Source organism: Curcuma longa, chromosome 5 (genome assembly GCF_044706935.1).
Source record: "Curcuma longa cultivar G26 ecotype Majalengka, Jawa Barat chromosome 5, ITB_CL_G26_1.1, whole genome shotgun sequence".
NCBI lineage: Eukaryota > Viridiplantae > Streptophyta > Magnoliopsida > Zingiberales > Zingiberaceae > Curcuma > Curcuma longa.
Window position 1 is genome coordinate 4174467 of NC_133865.1, and position 25888 is coordinate 4200354.

Sequence of the window (25888 nt, forward strand, 5' to 3'; positions counted from 1 at the left end):
TTTATATATTTAAATTTTAAGTAAAAAATAATTTGATTAATCAGAATTCATATATTTATGTAGAAATTTTAACCGATCAAAATTGTACTACTTTTGTAAAACTACTATTTTATATAATAACTTTGACCAATTAAAATTGCTACAAAAATAGTAAAAAATGTTATATAATTATTTTAAATTATTTAGTCATTTTTAAACATAATTAGACTCCAATAAGAACTTGAATATTGCACTTAAATTTAAATTTCAAATGAAAAATAACTTTATAGTAGTTTTAATCCAAATGACTCCTTTTAAAGTTATTTAGACACTTTATGTATAAAATGATTTAAAAAATTATATAATTATTTTAAATATTCTTATGAAATTAAATACATAAATATATAATTTTTATCTTTCAATATGAAATTTTGACTCTGTCCCTACTATAACTTCACAATAAAACTACAACAGCCTCAACATGAGATCACACGGTCACAACTTTAACCTTGTGGGTGAAGTGGGCATGTCAAATGAGTCGCATGGTCGCAACTTCGACCTTGTGGGTGTGCTGACCTAGCCAAGTTGATGGCCACTACATTAGGACCAATATAACATTGAAGCAACTGAAAGTTACTTTCGTTTAATTTTGAATGGAAAAAAAAGGTTCAAAATTGATCTAGGATCGAATTTAGAATTTATCTCTTTATTTTTTTAACAAGTAAATAGAACAAACATTTTCTCTTGCAATTCATCGTTTAGGACTTTAATGGGATATAAAAATTAAGGGGGTGTTGTTTTAATTTTAATTATTCTAAACAAAACAATTTAACTAATAATCCACGGTCCAAAGAGAGATACCGTCGCCGGCCATGTAACCGTCCTCCTCCAGTTCGATAGTCTCCCAATCAATGGCCTTGTGCATCGCCGGCGGCGTCACCATAAGCCCCCTGGCCAGGTCCTCCAGCAACCCCGGGAGATTGAACAAGGCCTCTTCGTCCACGAACACCTCAGAAGACGATGCCGGACCGTGGTCGACCACGTCGACGTCGACCATCATCTTGGCAGCCTCGACGGCGGCGCGGCGGACGTCCTCGGGTGCGGCGGAGCGCGCCCGGGGCAGCGCCTCGGCGGAATCGGCGAAGTTGAGGCGGGCGGAGGCGGCGCCGCGGAGGGCGATGGAGGCGACGTCGTGGGCCCGGGCTGCCATCTCCGGGGTGGGGAAGGTGCCGAGCCAGATTCGGCTATTCTTGCCCGGCTCCCGCACCTCCGACACCCACTTCCTGCCGCCTCCGCGCGACCGCACGCCGTGGTACACCGGGTGGCGCGTCTCCCGGAACTTCTTCCTCCCGGCCTTGCGCTTCGGCGAAGGCGTGAAAGGAAGCCGTGAGGAAGTGGGGGAGGAGGAGGAGGAGGAAAAAGAAGAAGAGGAAGAGCAGTCATTGACGTCCATGAGCACCAAAGGGAGTAGGTCTGGTCGAGGAGCAGAGTGCGAGTGCGCAGGGATTATATATGAGCGCGAGGCGTTCGACGGAATGTGGACGAGGCAATTTGCATGCGGGCGAGGCGGCCGCGGGGGCGACGCGCGAGGGACGAGACCAAGTTAACCTTCTGACAACGACGGAAGATGGAAAGTGGCAGGCAAAAGGTTCCAAAAAGGAGAGCCAAAAAAAAAACGTTTTGAATAAATTAAGAAATGGCATATCGTCGTCGTGGATAAGGTTAGCGAGTAGCGACAGAGGACAGACAGGACGCTGAGTGACTGATCGATGGCCCCACCAGGTGTCAGACTGTGATTCGATCTTCGGTCCCTGAGGTTGTTCATATTTGATTAGATAGATATGTTCAAAATTTCAGCCATATTTTTTAAAAAGAAGAATATTTTCATCTGCACCGGCCGAGACTATTTTCATGCCTGTTATTTATTTCCAAAATAATTGTAAATTTTCAAATAATTAATAATCTGATTCCACCGGCCGAATAAATAATCCAAAACATAATTTCTTCATTAATCATAACAACAATTGCTCTTCGAATGACTAGTATAAAAAAAAACGCGGACAACAATAGCTCTTTACCTTCTCCTTTCCCATGTCATGTCAGAGTCTCATCTCGTCAACATTAATCATAACAAATAATCTTAATAAATTTCAACTTGACTCGATAATGTTTAAACTATATATAAACAACCTACTATGTATTCACATAATATAGTATAAACAATATGAGTATATAACTAAAAATTCATCTGTTTTACAGGTATAAATTTAATTTGAAGATTCATTTAATATTTAAATTTCATGAAATCCAAAAGGTGATGGATCTTTGGATACTTTCACATCTACATAATCTTCTACGCTATGTTTTCTTAGTCGATGTGTTTTTTAATTCTTTAAATTCCTTCGCAGCCAGGAAGTTCCTGAAGCTAACTGATATATCATCGCGTGACAATCGTTAATTTTCTAAGTGATGACATCTCTGATGAGATCATCTTTCTTAGCTGCATTGTCTTAAACGTATTTAAAAAATAATCATGTGATTAAATCATCAACGGTTCGTCGGTAGCCTATCGAAACTAGCTAGCAATTAGTGGTAAATATTAGTCAAAGACAATGATTAATGATAAATATTCTTAATATTTACATATAATCTTGGTGATATTTTCAAAAAGGCGCATCTAAAGTTGAAAATTTCTCAGTCAGTACGCCGGTTTTTATTTCGTACTTTCTCTCATTTTTAAATACCTATTCCAATGTACTTTGAGTGTAAAGTTATCATTTTGAATATTATTAGATTCTTGAGAATGATATCTATTTGAAAATAATTTTCAAGGTCAAAATTAGTCATATTAAGCCATATTTAAATAAATCATCGGTTCCTTAACTAAAATATTGCAAACCAAACCACTTCAATAGTTGATTTTTTTTTTTGCATAAATATAAAAGTAAAGAAAGGGAGCCTTAACAATTAACACAACGATAAAATTATTACCGTATGATTTAAAAATTACTGAAATTATTATCGGTGCTATGTGACCTAGAAATTACTGAAATTATTATCGATCACGAGTTCAAATCTCGAAAATAACCATTTATAAAATAAGATAAGACTATAGACTCTTGTTAAGAATCAACGACAAGTTATTTCAATTACGATCTTTCTTGGCAGAGTTTGCAGTCTTTCTTAATATGATCGAACCAAATTGGCTTCCATTTCCCAATTCACCCAATCGAGTCAAATGGTCTGGAATTAAAAACATGGATAATCAAGCAGGTGACTGTTTTGTATTTGCAAGTGTCATTTAGTTTGTTTCTTTAATTTCTGCGCCAAGATAAACCTGCAGATCAATCAAACAGGTGGTTGAATTCTTCACAACCATGGCTGAAAGCCTTCCTTCCAGTTTGTGATGCCAAAGGGGCAACATGTGCATATAAGTTGTTCGGCAAAATAACCACAGCAAAATATCCAGACTATCATTCTTGCAATGAAGGAAAAATGGCAGGCAATCTGGCAAGCCCGAAAACAAACAAAGCTAGATTGATTTTGAATATAATATTTCTGCGATGAAGTGGCAGGTATAGAACAGTTTTATAACAAAAACAAAAGTTCCGCAACTCACAGTTTAGGGACTTCACCATTGAAATTTCACCTATATCCGTCAGCCACGAGATATTGTCAGCTGGTAATTATCATCAGTCAATCTTGAGGTCATTAGGCTACAAAAGAACCACACATTTCCAGATATTATGTCAATGAATCAAATTACAAAACAATTCTCAAACCCTCCAGAATACATAAGTGTGTCTACTCTATAATCGTGTGCACAACAGATGAACTTAGTGAGCATTAGCTTAATGTGATCAAACCACAAACAAAAATAGACATGAAAATGTTACATCCTTGATAAAGGCGAACTTGAACCATAAATAATATAGAGAGAGAATCAACTTGGTACGCCAATAGGTAATTAAATCCCAAACAGGCCTGCCTAGCTTTAGCTGGATTGGGTGAACAATTGGATATGCCAAGAGAAGATACAAAGGTTATTTATTCTGAATCATATTCATGTTATTAACAAGGCACGGAAATTTAAGCCTACATTTACAAATAATATATGGTCACAACAAGTAGGATATAAGGGGCCACAAAGACCAAGACCATTACGGTCTCCCATAGAGTAGAGATCATTAAAAGAGCTCAAATTCCACATCCTTACCATTTGTCCTAAAATCAAGACATTTACCTTCTTTTTTCTTGTGAGATACCATAGGGGTGCCAATGTCATGATTTCTTGGTGTCTCAGGAGGCGCAGCACATCGTATTAGGGCCCAATTTAATCCCTCAAAGAAGGGCTGCTGCTTAATCTCAGCAGCACCTCTGACTGCTCCCAATCTATGTTCTGGCTCTTTCACTAGAAGCCCTCTAATCAAATCCCTAGCGCAAGAGCTGACAGATGGGTTCTCAGGAAATTTCAAACTCTGAGAAATCACATTCATCAACGTTTCATCATTTCCAGGTCCCTTGAAGGGTGTTCTACCAAAAAGTAGTTCATATAATAGGATCCCATAGGTCCACCAATCAACAGCACTTCCATGTCCATCCCCTCTAATGATCTCAGGAGCCAAGTATTCATGGGTCCCGACAAAGGAGTTGGAGCGTGCATCGGTGGGCTCCACCACGAGCTGGGGAAGTGGAATGACCTGCCCACTGACTTCAATTTTTTGCTTCCTTGCTTTACCTTCCCAAGAAGAAACCAAACGCGGTGTGAAACAAGAAACTTGAACGCACGATGGTTGAAGACAAAAAGGGTCAATGCAGCTATTTTCAGCACAAGGTCCCAAGTGTTTCTTGGATGACTCTTGCGTGCCTAATGATGATGATCTGAGAAGGGTTGGGCTTACTGAGCATCTGAGAGACAAGTCAAAATCAGAGAGCATTATATGGCCATCTCCACGAACCAAAATGTTCTCCGGTTTGAGGTCCCGGTATATAACACCCTGCATATGTAGGTACTCCAATGCAAGGAGGACTTCTGCAGCATAAAACCTGAAGAAGCATAGTTACGAGTTAGTTTGTAACTTCAATCAACATAGTAACAGGTCATCATCTAAATTGAATTCTCTACAAGGCATAATTGAACACAATCTTCTAACAGTCTGCTGCAATATACAATTGGGGCAGCAACTCCGATGCAGCACTCTCTCAAGTTTCTCATTCTTGTAATAAGCAATAAAAGTGGCATGGTGAACCAACATCAATTGGAAGTTTCATATGTTTGACCTATTAAATGCTGAAACTATGAAAATTTCCATTTACATTTTCTACTTCAACAGATACAATAAAAATAGAAACTCTAGAGCAATATAGTTTGTCTATCATGGATTGGATGGAACTTGAAAGATGGAGTTTAACAGCAAGCTTTCTAAGGTGCTAAGGCTAAATGGAAATAATTTTATCATATACCTAGCAGCTGGCTCACAAAAACTCCTGCCAGGTTGCGCCTGTCGAAGGACATGTAGATCACCACCTGGGCAATACTCCATGACTAGACATGAAAGATTATCTGTTGTAAAATGAGCATAGAGGGTCGGAAGGAAGGGATGATCTAGCATTTGCAATATCTCTCTTTCGGTTTGTGCTCTCAGCATCTTTTTCCTACTGACCAGGAATTCAATATCCATGACCTTCAACGCGAACAAACATTCCGAATCAACTAACTCCACAAGATAAACCGTTCCTATATCTCCACAACCAAGTCTTTTGAGAAGCTTAAAATTCTTTAAACCTAAACTTCCTTGTTGGATTAAGTTGTGCCGGATTGCTATCCATCTTGCATCCTTTGACATATGAGGCCTACATCCTTTCCCACTAGCAATACTCAGATGACTCTCCTCGCTCATGCTGGTGTTGCTACTATAATCCCCAATGCTGCTTTTTGAACTGTGAGAACATTCCCCCTTTTCTCTAGATCTAGAGAATTCACTTGATTTTGCACTGATGGCCCTGCTGGCCCCATGGATATTTGAGCTAGAAAGTTTTTTGCTTTCTGCACTAACTGTACCTGCATGTTTCATAGTGCAAGATGCAGGAGTGACAGGTTCTTTAGAAAATGCATTGGTCATAGGTATGCTGCATGGAGGAGTAACATGTTCCGTTGGACAACAAGATTTGGTAGTAGGCGTAATACATGAAGGTGTAGTAAGCTCCTTAGAACTAGATGGTTTGGCAGCAGATAGAGTTGCACCACTTTTCTTAACATCACTATGTTTGATGGATGCATTGGGTACTGATGCTGACTCAGACTTTCCTTTCTTTCTAACATTCTTGTTCCTATGTACTGGCTTGTTTAAATGTGGGTTTACACCAGTCTTGCACGAAGCAGCAACTGTTTTTGAGCTAGATACAGTTGCTTTTGAAAATGATTTCCCTTTCTTTTCCATCTTAGCTGTAGCTGATTGACTATTACATGACTCTTCTGATGCGGGTTTAATGACGTCCTGGATTCTGATCTTAGTTAACTTGGGTGTAGGCACAGCAGAGATAGGAGATGAAACAGTGCTCTGAGTAGACGATTCTGCATTTTGACCTTGATAAAACACAGTTGTCTTTTTTGAGAAATCTGATGTGACTTTCTCAGGCATGATGGATATCTCAACTAAATTTCTCTTTTCTCCATTTAGAGAAAGAATGGAGTCACTTGATTGAACCACCACAGATGCATAAAGCCTTTTGATTGTCCCGACCTCAGAAGTCCCTGATAAGCTAATTGGTTTTGACATTCTCTTCATAGCAGCCATCTCTGATGCCTGAGTAATGCATAGCTTTCTCAAAGCTTGTTTTAAAGTGACAGATTCTGACATGCCTATGCCCGATGGTCTGGCTACTCCGACTTTGACTGGTTTCTTCGTAGCATTCTTCCGCACCAGATCAACAGCTGGATGACTCGGAGGACCAAGAACCCTGGATGAAGTCCTGCGATCAATTGCCCTCAATAGCTTATCGACGTTGTCTTCGGCATCCACATGCTTACCATCTTGCAGATTTGGTTTGATTTTAATTCGTAATGTCTTTGATCCGCCAAAGTAATTTTCCAAATTTGGCATATCATCTCCTTCGACAATCTCGGAAATGCCACTAGTTGAGCCCATTGATAAGTAATGACTAAATTGAATCAGAGAATCTACTCCAGTGACACTAGACATCAAATGACTATCCCATCTGTTAAAGGACCATCATATGGAAATGAAGCAGTAAAATAACAAAGGTTGCCTTCATTCCAGTACAAGACTTATTATTTAAAGATCTTTGGCTGATGCTTTCCCAAAATCACTACCGACCATTATCCTGCAAGAATATTAAAATTAATAAAATGAGCAGTAATCATTCAATCCAACTTCACATAATCCCTATATCATTAGGTGTCCATATCAAAACAAAACAGCTATTTTTCTCTTAAGAAAAATCCAATAATCAACCGATTAATTCGAGAATCAATATTTTAAGATGTCTTCAGCTAAACCTTCCAGTAACAATTTTCCCAAACTAACTTATATGAGCATGAACATAATGAGCACTCTACCAACCTAAAAGAATAATCCACCCATAAGAACCTTTCATAATGTCAGAAGAAAGCCTTCAAGTTCTTCTTAGAAAACACAGATTCAAAAGGTTGTTCCCATCTTCCAGAGACGTAAACACAGCGCAGTGCGACAAGGAGACCAAAAGAAAGATAATTGAGAAATATTAAGGTAAGCTATATTTCTTGTCGATTTCATGAGGAGAAAAACATCGCTTTCCCCTTTCTGCCTTTCTGGAAAAGATCAATCGATGGGAACACGGAAAGCACCGTAGAACACAAAAATTCGGAAATAGCAAAGGATGGTTAGAAAAACCAGTTCAAATCACCCACTGGCGCTGTCATTAACTCAAGTAGAAAACGTCGGAAACAGAAAAGACATCTCCCAAACCCAATCTCTCTGCGAAAGCTAGTCATTCTCAGGACTCGACTAACATGGCGGGAGGAAGAACAAGAATTAGCAGCCGTACCCCGAGCGAATCCACCGCCAATGCCGACACCGGCTCAGATCGACGAACAAATTTACTGATCTCGCTAGAGGACCACCCAGAGGAGACCAGAATCGCGACGAGAGACTGCCGATGGGACGATGGAGGTTAGGGTTAGGGTTTTGGAAGCGTAGAGAGGAGGAGGAGGAGAAGGAAGAGGAGGAGGAGGAGAAAGCGGCAGGAGGAGCAGAGCAGCAGTGATGTTAAGCATATTGTATTTTGACTTGCACTTCTTCTTTGATCTCCCTTCCTTAAGTGGACTTAAGAGCTTGAATGAAATCTCTTAGGCGTACGTTGACCGGCTAGGCGGGTTATTCAAACTAGAAATCGTCCACAATATGCGAAGCTCGGCCCTACAAATATAGTAAATTGCGGTCTCGAGCGTATTGAATTCAAGAACGTGGTCTTCTCATGTAGAGGGACGAGACGCACTTAATTTCGTGAAGATGCATTCTTACTATACGCTCATATTCATATCAAGAAAAAGAGACAAGCCTATGCGAACGAGTACTTATAGGTGCCTAGCCCACTCAACTATTCTTTCAGTCAGGTTCGGAAGAGCTTCAACTACAGCTGCAACTGGAACGGACTCTATAAGACCCAAGAACAACAGGAGAAGAACAGCAGCACCTAAAAGAAAGGACATTCACAACAGCATATGTTTTCTTTCCGAACGCTCCCTTGTTGTTGAAGGTTTTCACTCCAGAACTCGGAAGGGCACAGACTGAGGCTGCTTTCAATAATCTGAGTATTAAGTCCCTACCTTATAGGAATTCCCTTGAACCTAGATCCCGTAATTTACTATATTTTTGGCGGAATTAGGGAGGGTCAGCTCCTATTCAAGAGCAGCCGGGAAAGGAAAGATAAAAGAACCGGACTCTCCCTCGGGAGAGGGACGAAGAATGAATGGTTTCAAGGGGGAGCTCCGATAACTGGTTCTGAAGAGCAGAAAGACTATAGCGGGACAGAATGAAACCAAGCAGCAGCCGAATATGTTCATAGCATTGCCTTCTCTAATATGGTTTCAAGTTCGGGACTAATAGAAAGAGTTATTTAAGTTCATGCTTTTGAGTTCATGCAATGTGAGTTCATTATTATATGCCTAAAACAACTAAGGAAGGCAAGGCCTAGATAATTCTTTCTCAGCCGGGGCGCAATGAACAGGCAAATGAACCTATCATTCTCTTGGGGACCAGCAACTAAATGACATAAGTCCCGGACTCAAACACCTATGAAACAACTATTGAAGCTACTTAAGCAACCGGAAGAGATTCAACTCATTCAAGCTACCATCATTCAAGGTGCGTAGCCGGCAATTTCTTTGTCCAGCCGAGACTCAATCTTCCATTTTGATGAACCAGTTCTTTCGAGAATGTTTGAGAACCCAATGAGGACTGAGGACCCTCTTTTCTGTCTTTTCCTCTTTACTTTACTCTCAAAAGATGGGGGGCGCCTTCAAAGTATATTAGAGATCCATGAGATACTGGAGGCGAACGAGCGACATAGAATGAGTGCTTGTCAAACGAGGTACGAGAGTCTTAATGAGTACGGGAAAGCAGTAGTTAGCTCAGCTGCCGTCCTATTTGTACTCTCAGGGCAGGGGACTCAACAGCAGTCGTGTATATTTCGTATGGGACTCAACAAGACCCTCTTTCACCAGATAAAGAGCAGCTGCAGCTGTTCTCGTTCATGGGTAAAGTGTAATTGAATTGGAGCTATAGGCACCTCTTGTTAATTAGAACGGCGAACTCTCTTTCACCCTTCTTTAGTAATTTGTCCCGAACGAATACTTGAAGGAAAGGTGCGAAGCCTTGAACAGCAGCTTAGGCAGCCGGCTTAGGCTAGCAGCCTTTTCCGAGTCCGTTCCAGTTGCTTTTGTTGCTGCTCACGTCGCTGCCCCGTCGTTTCACGTCGCCCTTCACTCGGCCCTTTCTTTTCTCACGTCATTTCTCTCTATCCTTTCATGGGAGCTACACAAAGAATACTTATTATAAGAGTTACTCGACAGATCACTTATATAGTCAGAGATAGGGAAATTTCAACATTAATAAAGGGGTGTCCTTAACTTTAGCTGCCCTTGCTGCTCTTGTCAATTAATCTATGGGAGGCGGACCTAGGCAAAATCCCATCCACGGGTACGGAACGAAAGGGGTCTTTATTTCAATGGAGGAATTACCCGAGTTAGCTCAGCAGCAGTGGGTGGGAGGAACTCCACGTCGCGACAAAACAAAATAAGTGCGTCTCGTCCCGTCGTTATAATGATCACTCGCCCCGTCGAATATTTGATCACGTACCTCGATGATTAATTGGAAGAAACCCCGTGTTTTTTGCCTAAACTCCAATTTCTCTCTATGATTCATTTTCTAGTTGGCAACTTTTTATAAACCCCGTGTTTTTTGACTAAACTCCAATTTAGCTAAGGAGTCGATGATAAATTTTCAATCTTTTTATAAACCCCGTGTTTTTTGCCTAAACTGACTTTCCCGCAGGTAAATGGTAAAGAAGTTTGAAAGAAAGTTAGAAACCCCGTCTTGTCTTAGTCGACCCCGTCGTTTCACTCGGCCGTGTTTTTTGACTCGAAATTACGGTATTGCGAGCCCTGTACGGCCCTAAATTACGGCGAGCGCGTCATTTCACTCGCTCCTCTGACCCGCATGTGTAAAGCATATAGCAGATATGGAAGTATATGAGTTATGAGTTTCATTTCTTTATCCCGGACTTTCGTTCACTTTTGAGCTTTCATTCAATAACTTCGTTAACTCATTACTAGGACCTGTTAAGGGCTCGAGCGAATGCGAGGAACGAGTGCAACGACGGGGTGGAATTTGGGGGCATTGAAGGAGAACTTATTCTTTCACTTTACCTGCTAAACTAAAAACCATGTTTTCATTTTCTACCTGGGAAAGATCATATGAATGAACTTTACCTGCTAAACTCGAAACCCAGTTTTTAGGATTCGGACTCAGGACAGGGAATGCACTTCTTCTTTTACTTGGAAAGTCAAACTCGAAAGCCAGAAAGAGTTGTTTAAAGGATTCGGACTCTGGCCTCCAGGGAAATAACTTATTCTTTAACTACTATAATACCCTGCTAAACTTAAACTCGAAACCTCGTTTTTTCTTTTATAATTTATTTCACAAATCAAAAGAGAGATTCAGATAAGAAAGATTGAGTCCCGACAGAACTAACATGAAGCTGCAGCAGCTGCCGGCGTATTATCATTAACAACTGGTGCTCTGCAAAAAGGTGCTAACGTCTTCTTTGGTCTTTGCCCGTCCCCGGAGGCTTTTTAATCTTTCTTGACGGGACTCCACGTCTTAGTCGCAATGCTCGTACCTTAGAAACTAGTCGGCCCTTCTCAGTCGAGCTATCGGCGTCTAACACGTCGCTGTCGCCAAATATATAGTAAGGCCTAGCTTTTGCTCCTGCTTATAGCTCATAGAACTCTGAAACTGTCCTCTCACCTTGGTCTGGTCTGACCTCTGCCCCTGGCACCTTATTAGTTAGAGAGATCCGATGCATCACTCGAAACTAGAAGTAGAATCAGCCGATACAGATAAAACAGATTGAATGAAGGAGAGACCTATCCATCTTTCTTATCTTTCTTAATATCAGAGTTGCTTTCTACTGATAAAATAATGACTAATAACTTCTACAATACAAAGAAATTGATTAGTATTTAGGTTTGCATGTAGAAAAGATTGATTATTGTATAAATAACTGCATGATATTTTGGAATAAAGATAGTGAACTTATTGAATGCAGAATGTATAATCACCTTCATTATAGGCAACATAGTCGCATATTAGGAAAGAAGAAGAAAATTTTAATATGGAAAGTTATGTATTACTTCTCGTTAACTACTAGACTTTAATGCTTGTATGCATCTACCACAACAGCAAGTCATATGAGATGGCATCATGAGCATGTACATGAAGGAGATATAATGTGTCATCTTTCTAACTCCTCATCATAGAAACATCTTGATACAATATTTTCCTTCTTTACAATGGAACCACGTGATGTAAGACTGGACTTTCGCCAGATGGATTTAAGTCATTCGGTCAATCTAGACAATAATATTCAGCTTAGTCAGTTATATTAACATCATATAACTTACCGCTATAGACGTACATGAAAGATGAATACATATTTCTTATTGTGCTTATTCCAAGTCTAAAGAATCTGAAAGAGAAGATAGATATTTTTTTGTAACCTCTGATTGCCGAGCTAAAAGAATTATGAAATGTAGGGTTACGTTGGAGACTTATAATATTGAAAGTAAAAGTAATTTTACCTTACATGTTACTTTAATATGGGTGATTAGTGATTTTTTGACATACATAATATTGTTAGGATAGAGCACGACTAGTAAGTTAACATGTCCATATTGCATGATAAAGTCTGATGCATTTTCATTACCTTGCAGTGGGAAGCTATATATCTTGATTTAATAATCATCATAAATTTTTTGCCTTTGGAGTACCCTTTCAGACGAAATAAGAAAAAGTTTATAAAGAATGAAGTGGTCTTAAAACTTTCGCACATAATCAAGTTAGGAGAGAAAATTATTGAGGACATAAACAATTATGGATTTGCATCAGTAACTTAGATGAGTTCTGATGATTTAAATAAATTCATTACTAGGGTGTGCAAGTATAGATAAAAGAATAGAGCATATTTTGAGAGTTATCATATTGGAAATATTTGTTTATGCGATATAATTTAGATGTGATGCATGTTGAGAAAAAAAATCAATAATATTTTCAATATTGTGATGAATGTTCCGGGAAAAACTAAAGACATAGTAAAATTATATGAGAAATTAAAAGAATTAGTTAACATACTTAAGTTGCATTAGAATGAAATAACTAATAAATTTCTGAATGCATGTTATACATTGGACAAAAAAGTAAGCAAATATTATTTAGTTGGTTGAAAAAAAATCAAATTCCTTGATAGGTATACCTTGAATATGGCTCGTTGTGTGGATATAAATAAATTAAAAATATTTGGAATGAAGAGTCATGACTATGATGTATTTATGCAAAAACTTATTCCAATCACCTTCCATGACCTATTTCCTAATAATATTTGGCAAACACTCATAAATTTGAGTTTTTTTTAGAAATTTAACATTGAGAGTTATTATGACAATGAAAATGCTTAGGCTAGAAATAGAAATACCTCTTATACTCTTTAAACTTGAGCGCGTATTTCCACCTAACTTTTTGATTCAATGGAACATCTACCAATTCATTTAGCTTACGAAGCATAACTAGCTATTCTGTACAGTACAGATGAATGTATTCATTTGAATACTTTTTGAGAAGATTGAAAAATAATGTACATAACAAAAAAAAGTTGAGGGGTCAATATATCATAATTATTTGGTAGAAGATGTATCTTCTTTCTACTCATATTATTTTGTTGATAATATAAAAATTAGACATCACAAATGTCCTTGAAATTTTGATAATATTCAACCGATAGACTCAGAGATGCTTTCTATGTTCAAGTTTTATGATAAGTCAATTAATGCATCTGTTTGTAGACAGTTAAATCAAAACTAATACCATGCAGTAAGAACATATATACTCCTAAACTACGACGAGGCCAAACTCTACATAAAGTGAGTTAACTTATATATTCAAATATTTATCCTCTTATGTTTGTTTGTTATACCATATTTCTTAAAATTACCTTCTTTGATAGCTTATACAAACAACAACTATAAAATCCATTAATAGGTGCAAGTGAGGTAGAGAAAAAGTTAGAAACATAATTTGCATTATAGTTTCAAATATATATGAGTTAGAGAGTAAATTATTTTCCTCAAGTATATTATATAATCGATAATTTTTTATCATAACTACTTTTCTAGGTGAATGCATGATCAAAGATCAAATGACCAAGATCAAAGGATAGTGGATCTTGCATTAGGACCTCTTAGTAACATAAGAGTCTATTCTGGTTTCTATGTTAATGGCTTCAAAAATCACATGACACAACACGATTCACATATATTGACCTATAATTCAAGTGTTTGCATAAAAGGATCTATCAACAATACTAATATTTAATTGGATTAACTATAGCAGACTTGATGAAATCATTGAGGTTGAATATTCTGTTTTACCCATAAAAAGGTGTATGTTATTCAAATGTTCATGGAATGATCCGACTCTAAGAACAGGTACTAGAATACATTCAAATTATAATTTAGTTAAAGTTAACGCAAATAAAAGATTCAATAAGTTTGAAACATTCATTTTCACGGTACAAGTTGGTCATGTTTTCTATAATGAATACCCGATGAAAAGAAGAAGATCTAGTGAATAGTTAGTAGTTTGTCGAATGAAGCCTCGCTCGACCATAGAAATACCGAACTCCATCATGACCCAAATCATGATCCATTTCAAAATGAGGACACGAAGATGTATTCAGTTGATTCACAAATTCAATCCACATCCAATTATTTGTAAATGTAAATGTCAGTTACAAGGAAATAGATGATGGAGAGATGTCTAATAGTGAGTAGTTTGATATACTAATAGTTTAGCAATTAAGACTTAGATATTAGGATCTTGTGAGCTAGAAGAGGGGTTGAATAGCTCAAATCGTTTAGTCTTGAACTAAAGTAGCGAAAACTTTTCAACCAACTAGCTACACTACACACACAATGCTAACTCGAATGATTTTACTTAGTATCCGTCTCCTTGAGGCGACTAATCCAAGGATCCACTCTCAGCTCACCACATCCACTAAACCTTCTCATTCTCAGACAAACCCCGAAAATCGGAGAAACCTTCTTATAGTAGGAATACAATAGCTTTCAAAAGAAGGCAGAAAACACAAAGAGGAAGAAGAGAAGTTTTACAATTATCTTGAGAGTTTTGCTTCTTCTTCTTCTAGAGATTGCTCCAAGTTGTGTAGTTAAATACCAGATGACTTCTTCAGCACTTGAGCAAGAAAAATTGGAGCAAATGTCATAAATAGTCACCAAACAATAGCTAACTTTCACCCTTTAAATTTGCTTAGCTTTTCTTCAAATCAGTTGACTGATTTCTCATATCAGTCGACTAATTATTCAACGATCAAATAACGACTTCTGAATCTTATAAAATGGTGTTTAATTTTGTCAATTTTCAAATATCAATATAATTGATCCATATCCCAGTTGACTGATATAGCTAATCGAGTCACTAGTCGAATCAATTCTCTTTTGTTTGCTTCCGAAACAAAATCAATTGACTGATATGATGCATCGATCGAATCGATTCTCTTCTATTTATTTCCAAAATAAAATCGATCAACCGATATAATAAATCAGTCAAATCGATCCTCTTCTGTTTGCCTCTAAAATAGAATCAGTTGACTGATATAATGAATCAGTCGAATTGATTCTTTTCTGTTTGCTTCTAAAAATAGAATCAGTCGATTGATATCCCTTATCAATCGAATCGATCCTCAAATCAATACGACTGATACGTAGAATCAAGACTGAACAACAGTATCAGTCGATTGATGCTTCACTTCCAGTTGCTTGGTACCAATATCAGTCGACTAGATATCATAATCAATCGACTGATGGGAGTTTTTTTGTTATTCTAAATGATCGAATTTGTCTAAATTACCTCTCGCGCATCTGATCTGTGGTACACTCGATTTTTCTTCTCTTGCCAAGAATCTAATCATCGATCTTCTTGGACTTCACTTACATCACATCTAGCTTTCTGACTTGTAAGGACTTTCTCTCACCAAAAGTTTGCTTCTCAACTTTCTTGGACTTTCCTTTACCTCACATTCGGCCTTCTTACCTGTAAGGACTTTTCTACACACTTAATATACAAGTGAAGTTTCTCATAATTTGCTCTATTCTTTACTGATGTCAACCATCAAAATTATAGCTCATGGGCACGATTGCATCAATATTAGAAACTATTAATGTTAATGATTCAAATTGTAATATTGATTAAATTTTAGAATTTAAAACTATGATAAAGTAAAAGTGATATTATTAAATTTTAAGATTAATATTAATGATTCAGTTATGGATATACTTGCTTGTTATAAGTAAATCTCATTAGTTCTAGCATATAAGATATTATTATTTTGATTTGATTATTAGTTGGAATGTGTATGTGTTATAATATTATTTTATAGATATAATCATGTGCATCATTATACAATGACTAGATTATGTTGAGGATTATTAGGGATTGGTAAGTATTAATATTATTAATAATTCAAATTCATCTAATATTATATATTATTTTGAAAAATAAAGTTTGTTTATACAGTTTTATTCTCAATGGTCATAGTGTATCTGCGTACATCATCAAAAATTTAAAGAACATCAGTACACTTTGTTGGTCAATCGACTCCTGGTTAAGGTTGACTCGGTTGATCAAGTTTTAGTTAACTCACTTTAAGGTTTTGATATTTGATCAATATGTTAGTTAGCTATTAAGTATGCCAAAGTTGATCGAATATTTAATGATGAAGAAGAGTCTAAGTGGGACACGGTTGATCGAACATTTGGTAATGCAAGAAGAAGTCCAAGTGAGTCACAGTTGACAGAACACTTGGCATACAAGAAAAAGTCTAGGTGAGTCATGGATGATCGGACACTTAGCATGAGATAGAAAGTCTAAGTGAGTCATGGAGGACCGGACACTTGATACGAGACAAGAAGTTCATGTGGATTGTGATTGATCGGACACTTGACATGTGATTGAACGTCCAAGTAGGTCATGGAAAACTGGACATTTGACATGAGATGAGAAGTTCAAGTGAGTCATGGTTGATCGAATACTTGGTAATGATGAAAGTTCTGACAGATCAAGGTTGACCTGATGCGAGGCAACGAGAAAGCCCCGATAGATCAAGGTTGACTAGATGTCAGGTAATAATAAAGTCTTGATAGGTGAAGGTTGACCGGATGTAAGGCAATGATGAAGTCCCAATAGATCAAGATTGATCGAATGCTACGTAATAATGAAGTGCCGACATGCCAAGGTTGATCGAATGCTAGACAAAGTGAAAGACTTGGCAGGTTAAGGTTGATCGGATGTTAAGAAATGAGGAAGTCCCAACAAAACAAACTTTTGAATGTCATAACTTTTGATTTGAATATCAGAATGATGCAATCTAAGATGCAAAACCTAGCTCATTCAAAGATCTATATTTTTACTCAATATTAGTCGATTGATTATGTGTATCAATCGACTAATTCTGATTAGAACTGAATAGAAGAGAATCGATTCGATTGATCAGGGTCATCAATCGATTAATGTTATTTCAAAAGGAAATAGAAGAGAATCCATTCTACTGATCAAGTTCATCAGTTAACTGTGTTGTTTCAAACGCGAACAAAAGAGAATCGATTCAATTGGTCACTCGATTAGCCTAATCAGTCGACTGATTCACAAGTCGATTCGATTGATATTTGAAAATTTAACAAAATCAGATAGGATTTCAAAAGGTTTAGTGGTCATTCAATGACAAGAATTGTATCGAAGGCATATCAATCAACTAATAGATAAGATCAGTCGATTGATAGGCAAAAATCAACCCCGACTAGATTCATGTACAGTAGTTTACTTTGATTGTATTTGCATTTGTATTTATTTTCTTGTTGTATTTGTTGTAAGAACATCTTATAAGAAGCTTCTCCATCTCTAAAAGGTATCCAAAAAGGAGAAGAATTTAGTGGAGGGAGATTGCTAGGAGTTGGCCTTGGATTAGTCACCTCAAGGAGGCAGGTACCAAGTAAAATCTCGAAGTTGTATATGTGGAGACAAGTATGAGTCAAGGTTTACGCTACACATTCAATTAATAAGTCCTCATTTAAGACGAGAAGCGATCAAAGCTATTCACACCCTCCTCTAGCTCGCACGGGTCCTAACACACTTTTGTTTCTACATGGAGACATGTAGACCAAGATAATAAAGATTTGTATTGTTATGAATTTTTGTTAAGTAATTAAATATTATTGATACTGTATAATATTCTTTGATACTAATTTTTTTGATATTGTTGCAGAAAAAATATATTTGAAAGCTAGGACATGAGACAGAATTTAAAGAAACATAAAATAATTATTGCCAAAAATTATACAAGAACTTGTTGTATAAGTAGAGAAGAAAAGGAATAAAGTCATCCTATGACCAATTGAGATTTGGGATGCATGGAAGAATATTTGTGTTGAAGAAAAATGATGGCAAAATTCATCGACTGCTTGAAACAATAGAAATACTGAAGTCGCTGGCCCAAGCACAGGATCCACAAACCATACGACTGGATTACGATTTATTATAGAGCATGCAATAGACTTGGTAAGTTTACAATAAAGTTATATACAAATTTTATAATTATTAATCAACTTATTTTAATTTATAACAAAATTTATGTATGCAGACAAATACTTTACATAGACTTGACAATTATTAGGAGGTATTTCGCAATACGCACAAAAAGGATGACACTTTTGTCGATGCTCGATCAAAGGCCATAGATGTAAAATTATAGATTTTATTATTGCTCACATTTAACAATGACTAATTTTATTAATTGTATATTAGATAATAATAATATTTTTTATAAAATGATATGACTAATCAAGTTGCATAAGTGTCTCGACTTGCTATAGAAGGAGAGGACTTACAGACTCTATCAAATGACTATAAATGATATATTATGAGGTTATCGATGGAAGGAAAAAAAACTCCCTCTACCATCTTGGCTCCCAAGCACGAGTTGTATATGATTATGTGATGGCTTCTTGGATCGTCAGTTGTTCAATTAAGTGCAAATGTTAAGATAAGAAAATTAAGAATTGACAAATCAGGTCACGACATTAGAACAGTCGATGGAAGATTAGGTCAAGATGGTAGTAGAGCGGCAAATACAAGAATTTATATCTCAATATTCATTAATAAATCATTCTGCTTTTTTAATGTTGCATGATTTTCATTCACAGGAGACTCAAGATCCGAATACTACTGATAAGAAACTCTTAATAACAATAGTTTTTTAAGGTGTGTTGATTTTCAACTTAATTTTTTTATTTATCACTAATAAAACATGCAAAATGATTCTGTTAATTTTGATATTATATATACTTCTATTTCTATTATATCAGAACAATGTAGATAAATTGTCAACACTTGAAAATTTGAATTTGATATTATATTCTATCATTAAAGTATATATTCTTTTAAAACATGTTAAATTTATGTTTATCAGTTTGTATATTCTTCTGATAAGTAGTTTTGATAAGCAGAATTCTTTCAAAATAGAAAATGTAAGGAAGTTTAAACTCTGTGCTTATTTTATTTAATAACCTATTATATTGTACTTGCTACAGGATTTGATGATAAGATGTGATAATGATGATTGTATTAGTTTTAAGTAGGGTGGGATGTAATGGATTTGAGTCATATATGTGTTTGTTTTTGTGATGGAAGTGATGATTGTATTATTTTTGAACCATGTACTTATTATTAAATATTATTTTGTTGTTAAACATATGCTTTGTTTTTTAATGTTGCTTTGTGGTTGAACGATAAAACTTTGTTGTTATCGTGGATGAGTTTATGAATGTTGAATGTATCATCGTCTGTGAATGTTGAATGTATCCGGGATATAATTTGTAATGTATCATGGATATAGTTTGTGATTGTATTATATTTTAGCAGGATGGATGTTAGATTAAAATTTTGATGTAAACAGGATTTAAATTAGGAAATGAAAGGGGTTGCTATCAAAATTTTAAGAAAATTTAGCGATGGAAATAAAATTTCGATCGCTAAATTTAGCGACAAGAATTTTTTTGTCGTTAATGTAGCAACGTAATTTTATTTCCATTGCTAATTCCATCAACAACCAAAAAAATTATAACCATTTATTTTCGTCGCTAATCGGTCGCTAAATGGATTTAGCGGCCGATTAGCGATGAAAATTTACATCAATAATCGGTGTATCTCTTATAGTGTAGGATACAATGGCTGACCACGATTACAACCAAACACTGATTGTTCGTGGCGAACCAAGCTTGTACTTGAAAGCTATCGCAAAAGAACTACCGAGCAAACTACACAATAGGAAATTGGAGTTTATAGGGGAACGAAGGTGGATAGAGTTTATGCTCACTATATTTTTTTTTTCTTGAGGTCTTAGCCTCCTTATATAGAAACTCTGACCCTTGACTGTATTGAATGGTCGAATAAAGACCATTTATTGTCTTTACCCACCTGGTTTGATACTATAGTCGTCAACGATCAATGGTCAGTCATTTTTATTCAGGCTATTACAGATTCGATATTAACTTATGGCTGTTTCAGGCTCGACATTTAATGTATCCGTTACGCAAGTAAAAAAAATTTGATTTGGATGGCAAAATATAAGTTAATCCACTTGGATAAATTTTGCTCCTTGATCGATATGATATTTGATGGGTGCAGATCGCACTCGCACATGGGATTATTTGAGTTCAGAGCAATTTGAACTTTGAATTTGCACTCTATTAGGTGGGAGCATGAGAGAAAGTCTTCACAACTTCAAATATTGTAATTCAATATAAACCGAATATCATAACTATAAAACTCTTAATATGAAACTAAATTCTCATTTAAATGGGAGTCCATTTTTATCCCATCTTATTTTCATTTACATTTTCAACCAATAAATCTTCGTATACTCATGATTTTTATATGCTTATATATATCTTTAAGATTGTTCCTGTTGCAACTCTAATCATTGATGGTTATAATAGACATCGCCTGTTTCCTTCTTCATCACTTTTATTACTCCACCGCATGCCTCCACATCCGACACATCATAAACCTGCACGACAACAAACAAAACATGATGATTCAGCTGATGTCCTTTTCATCGATGAGTGGTTCGGTTTGCAGAATAAAGACGAATAAAAATTAAAATAAAGTTTTTTTTATCATATATAAATTTAATATATTCTAACAAAAGATCAAACTGCCGGGTAGCTGGAGCCTGGCTTTTTCCTCAAGTTTCCTTAGCTATCAAATTGATGGCATCAAAAATATATGGTAAATGCCATGGATAAGAGGAATTTAATTACCATCGAAGCAATTTAGGCAGATTAATAATTCAATTGTTATTAAATTCCCTTACAGCGTTGTGGACAGTAAAAATTATATTAAATGCTCATCTTATAGAAGTATTTTAGATAATAAAATAATTCAATTATTAACAATAAGGAAGGTGTACTACTAAGAAAAAAAAAGATTAAATTGTCATTTATATTTATGCCAAGTGCAACTCCATCTAAGTCAAACAACCCCAATTTGTCAAAATTTACCAAAAATACCTTCCAAATTTACATTTCATTACGTTCCGAGCATCTTGCCGGAATCTGTAGCTGCTTCTATGTATCTAGCAGTAGCTTTTGTCCAAATCCATTGTTGTTGAATGATTGCCCCGGTCAACTGAATCGGTTGGTACCAATTTTGCCGCGTTTTTCTCATCCGCACATTTAACGGCATCCACGCGTTCGACGGCTAAATGGACGGCCGCGATCCCGTTGTTGACCCACACCGAACTGTGAAGGCGGCTACGGCTACGGCTACGGCTGCTGCCCTTTCTCTACGAAACAAAAGTGGCAACGCCAGCTGTGCAAATTGAGATAGATCATTTTGATTCTTTCTTTATATACCGAGCTCGCCACCCTTCGGAGCATCATTTCTTTCTTCAATTTCCCGTTTGTTCGGCCTTTTGAGTTTCTCAGATCGATCCATGGCGGAGAGGCACTTCAAGTACGTGATTCTCGGCGGCGGTGTTGCGGCGGTGAGTTGGGCCCCGGTGGTTGCTTCTGGGTGACGGTCTCTTGCCTGTTTTTATTCGAACTAGGGATTTGAGAAACGATTTAACATTCCGATCGCGTTTTCTTGATTTGAGGATTGTTCTTTTATGCGATTGGATCCGTTTCTTCTGTGGTTTGTGATCACAGGATGGATTAAGAAATTTTTGTAAATTCTCGCCCTAATTAGAGTCCCTCTTCTGTGGTTTTGGCGATTAGGGATACGCGGCTCGGGAGTTTGCGAAACTTGGGCTCAACCCGGGAGAGTTGGCAATCATATCGAAAGAGGCGGTATTGCATCTTTCCTCCAATTGTTTGTATTTTTTGATTCATAGGGAAATTGAAAGCTTGTGACTTTGGTATTGAGGCACAATAAATCAATCTATTTTCTCATCTTATCGGTGGAAACCATTTATGTTTCAGATGGATTCACTTGTTTCATGTTAGAAGTTGTTTTCGAAATCTTTTTGGGCAAAATAAGGACATTTTGTTCTGTTTTTCTTTATGAACTACTCAGGTAGCACCTTATGAACGGCCAGCGCTCAGCAAAGGCTACCTTTTCCCTCAAGGTATGCAATTGGATTCAAATAGGAAGTAGTAAATCTTGGTTGTTCGATTAAATGCCTTTTTGTTAATTTGGTCCCAACTACTGTCCTTGTGACCGTCAAATGGAACCGTATGGATATTAATTCGTGGTCTTCTCCTCTTCACTACTCTTTGTATATACATATTCGAATTTTAGTGAAGAATTAATACTCTATGACATCTATCTGGTTAATTGCTCCTCTCAAACTCTAGTTAAAGGACTAAAGGTCGTATTCAAAATTGTTTACTTGAAGTTGAATTGTTAATGGCCAACCTGGTTTATAGGTGCTGCAAGACTACCTGGGTTTTATGTCTGTGTAGGCAGTGGAGGTGAAAGACTCCTTCCGGAATGGTACACTGAGAAAGGTAAATTAGTTTGTAAGTTTCTAATTTTTTTTACACTTCATATCGGCATTCTTATTCTGCAATGACCAACCAGTTAATCACATTGAAACATTACTTGCCCATCATTCCTTACATATTCATTCCCCACTAGAAAAACCATATGACTGCTTGTTTTGTAAGTAAATGGTCAAGATCTCATTTTGTGTGATACTAGTTTATTTTTTGTTGTCTTTTAGGTAATTTCAATCTCTGCAACTTTGTTTTAACTTTCAGTACCAAAATAGTTATTTAAGAATCTCTGTCATAACTAACGTTATCATAACTTTTTCTACAGGCATTGAACTTATCCTTGGCACAGAAATTGTAAAAGCTGATCTAGGATCTAAGTCTCTTATTAGTACATCTGGTGAAATCTTCAAGTATGATACTCTTATTATTTCTACTGGATCCACAGTAAGTCAAGGACATTAAATGAGCAAATTATAGCTTTCCACACATTTGTGCATCATTTCACATCCTTGAGTCCTGCTATTAATACATTATATGACCTGGTTTAATTGACATTTCTATGCTGTTTAGGTTGTAAAACTGTCGGATTTTGGCGTCAAAGGTGCAGATGCAAAAAATATATTCTATTTGAGAGAGATTGAGGATGCTGATAAACTTGTTGCTGCTATCCAAGCAAAGAAAGATGGAAAGGCTGTAATTGTTGGTGGAGGATATATTGGTCTTGAACTTGGTGCAGCATTGAAGGTCAATAACTTAGATGTTACTATGGTCTACCCTGAACCTTGGTGCAGTAAGTTGCACTCCAACTTCATTATCAATTTTCACAGTAAATAATATTCATTATCAGACTTATTAACGCCATGAAGATTGATAGCTTTTCTTTTTAATTGAAATATGACAATTCTTTAAGAACATAACACATTATTTCTACATAATTGTTGAGCATTGGATACTAAATGTTTGCAATTTCGTGGCAATTTACTGAATTTGTGTACAGACCAACATATTAGGTCACTCACCTTTCATGTATTTTCTATTTTGCAGTGCCCAGATTATTCACTGCAGGAATTGCTGCTTTTTATGAAGGATATTATGCTAATAAAGGGATCAAAATAATCAAAGGAACTGTGGCTGTTGGATTTGATTCTGATGCAAATGGAGAGGTATTATATTCAACTTACTCTCTTTTTTGTTTCATCGACTATCGTGTTCTCGTCTCCCTTTACTTCTCTCTAATCAGGTGAACTCTTCCAACATTTAAATCTGTTGGTCTCCTTTGAGCTTCTCCACCGCAACATCTTAACCTATTTTCTGTTAATTTCTCATCCATTTGAGCTAAGCAGATACATCTGGTTAACTTTGCAAAAATCAGGTTACTGCTGTACAGTTGAAGGATGGTAGAGTACTGGAAGCCGATATTGTTGTTGTTGGGGTTGGTGGAAGGCCACTCATTAGTCTCTTTAAGGGGCAGCTAGAAGAGGAGAAAGGTGGAATTAAGGTGAGATCCACTTCTCTTTATTCACTTTCCTGTTCCATATCTCATTATGCTCATCTCATTCTAGTGCCTGCTTTAAACTTCTGCAAATTTGCTACAGACTGATAGTTTCTTTAAAACAAGTGTTCCTGATGTCTATGCCGTGGGAGATGTGGCTACCTTCCCCTTGAAGCTCTTTGGTGAACAAAGGAGAGTGGAACATGTGGATCATGCTCGGAAATCAGCTGAGCAGGCTGTGAAGGTGAACCTCCTGGCAGTATTCTGCATGTGCAGCAGTGTTGTTTGCCTCCATGAAAAATAATAAGCATAGCATATCTTCCTCTTCGCAGGCAATCAAGTCAGCAGAACAAGGCACGCCGATAGAGGAATATGACTACCTACCATACTTCTACTCTCGCGCATTTGATCTGTCGTGGCAATTCTACGGAGACAATGTTGGGGATACGGTCCTGTTTGGAGACAACGACCCAACCTCCGCAAGCCCAAAGTTTGGTACTTACTGGATCAAAGATGGGAAGGTGGTGGGTGTGTTCCTTGAACATGGAACTCCGGAGGAGAACAGTTTGATAGCCAAGGTAGCAAGGCTCCAGCCAGAAGTGCAAGACATTCAACAGCTCGGAAAGCAAGGACTTGCATTTGCTACTGACATCTAAGTTGGTGCTGAAGTCCTCCTCAAAAAAATTGGAAATTGTGGACAGTTTATTGTTATCTACAAGTTTGAAACTGCTTTTCTTCATGAATAACTTAGCTTGGTGGATGTTAGGATGTGAGAGAACAAAGGTTGATCGTTCAAACTGGTGCTCTTTTTTTCATCAATGGAAATTTAGCCTTCCCCCAGTGTATTCAAAGAGTTGTTTTTATAGTGTTATTAAAAAATTTAAATCAAGTAGGAATTGCAAGAAAGATCAATCAGATATAGAAATGCAGTAGGTGCTCCAATCTAAACTTAAACCTACACCAAAGAGAATTGATATGTTCTTTCTTTTTCTTTTTTTTCATTTTATTTTGATGCTTAGTCCATCCCTTCTACACCCAAAGCCCAGCTCACCTTTAATTCCTAGATCCATCCCTCCCTAAACCTAAATTTAAAATGGTAGTGGATGTGATACTTCTATAATTTCCACATAACTAGGAATAGGTTGGAATTGGTGTAAGAAACATTTTGATTTGCTGAACAAATTAAATGATCCAAGAGGATCCCTCCTCAACTAACCTTCTCTTTATTGGAAGAAAATTTAAAAATGAAGAATAAGTCCCCTTTATTAAATAAATAATGGTTAATTTAATAATAGACAATACAATGAAATTTAGAAATAAAATTACTTAACAATAATTTAACTTAAAGACTTTTTTAAAAAAATCCATTTTTAAACTGGTTTTGAACTAAATTAGATTTTAAAAGCTAGTTGACACTACTAAATTATGATAGAAAGGAATTGCAATACACACCTAAGAAGTGGTCTATATATTAACCTTATGTAAGCCCTAAGATATGATTAAAATTAAAAAAAATAGAATATTTTTTGAGGCAATATCATAGGTTATACAATCTTGTTGCTGAATTATCACTC

General features: G+C 36.6%; 3 protein-coding genes across 5 annotated transcripts; 1 reads left to right on the forward strand and 2 right to left on the reverse strand.

Moving 5' to 3' along the window:
• Positions 1-554: 554 nt before the first annotated feature.
• Positions 555-1437, reverse strand: LOC141828856 (dehydration-responsive element-binding protein 1F-like). The gene has a single exon (XM_074716243.1). The coding sequence runs from the start codon at positions 1430-1432 to the stop codon at positions 812-814; it is 621 nt and encodes a 206-aa protein (XP_074572344.1). The 5' UTR covers positions 1433-1437; the 3' UTR covers positions 555-811.
• A 2176-nt stretch (positions 1438-3613) lies between these two features.
• Positions 3614-8205, reverse strand: LOC141828855 (protein kinase G11A-like). Of its 3 annotated transcripts, XM_074716242.1 has the most exons (4): positions 8026-8205; positions 5443-7323; positions 4223-5025; positions 3614-3695 (listed from the first exon to the last, which is right to left on the reverse strand). In XM_074716242.1, the coding sequence occupies exons 2-4, from the start codon at positions 7179-7181 to the stop codon at positions 3691-3693; spliced, it is 2547 nt and encodes an 848-aa protein (XP_074572343.1). In that variant the 5' UTR covers positions 7182-7323; positions 8026-8205; the 3' UTR covers positions 3614-3690. The 3 variants fall into 3 exon arrangements, with proteins under 3 accessions (XP_074572343.1, XP_074572341.1, XP_074572342.1); XM_074716240.1 differs by lacking the exon at positions 3614-3695 and having other exon boundaries at positions 3725-5025; XM_074716241.1 differs by lacking the exons at positions 3614-3695; positions 8026-8205 and adding an exon at positions 7563-7634 and having other exon boundaries at positions 3725-5025.
• A 13526-nt stretch (positions 8206-21731) lies between these two features.
• On the forward strand, positions 21732-25165 carry LOC141829307 (monodehydroascorbate reductase 3, cytosolic-like). Its single transcript, XM_074716751.1, has 10 exons — positions 21732-21870; positions 22103-22174; positions 22401-22452; positions 22754-22834; positions 23148-23266; positions 23393-23612; positions 23867-23985; positions 24195-24320; positions 24418-24558; positions 24647-25165. Exons 1-10 carry the CDS (start codon positions 21820-21822, stop codon positions 24968-24970), a joined length of 1305 nt encoding a protein of 434 aa, XP_074572852.1. The 5' UTR covers positions 21732-21819; the 3' UTR covers positions 24971-25165.
• Positions 25166-25888: the final 723 nt, after the last annotated feature.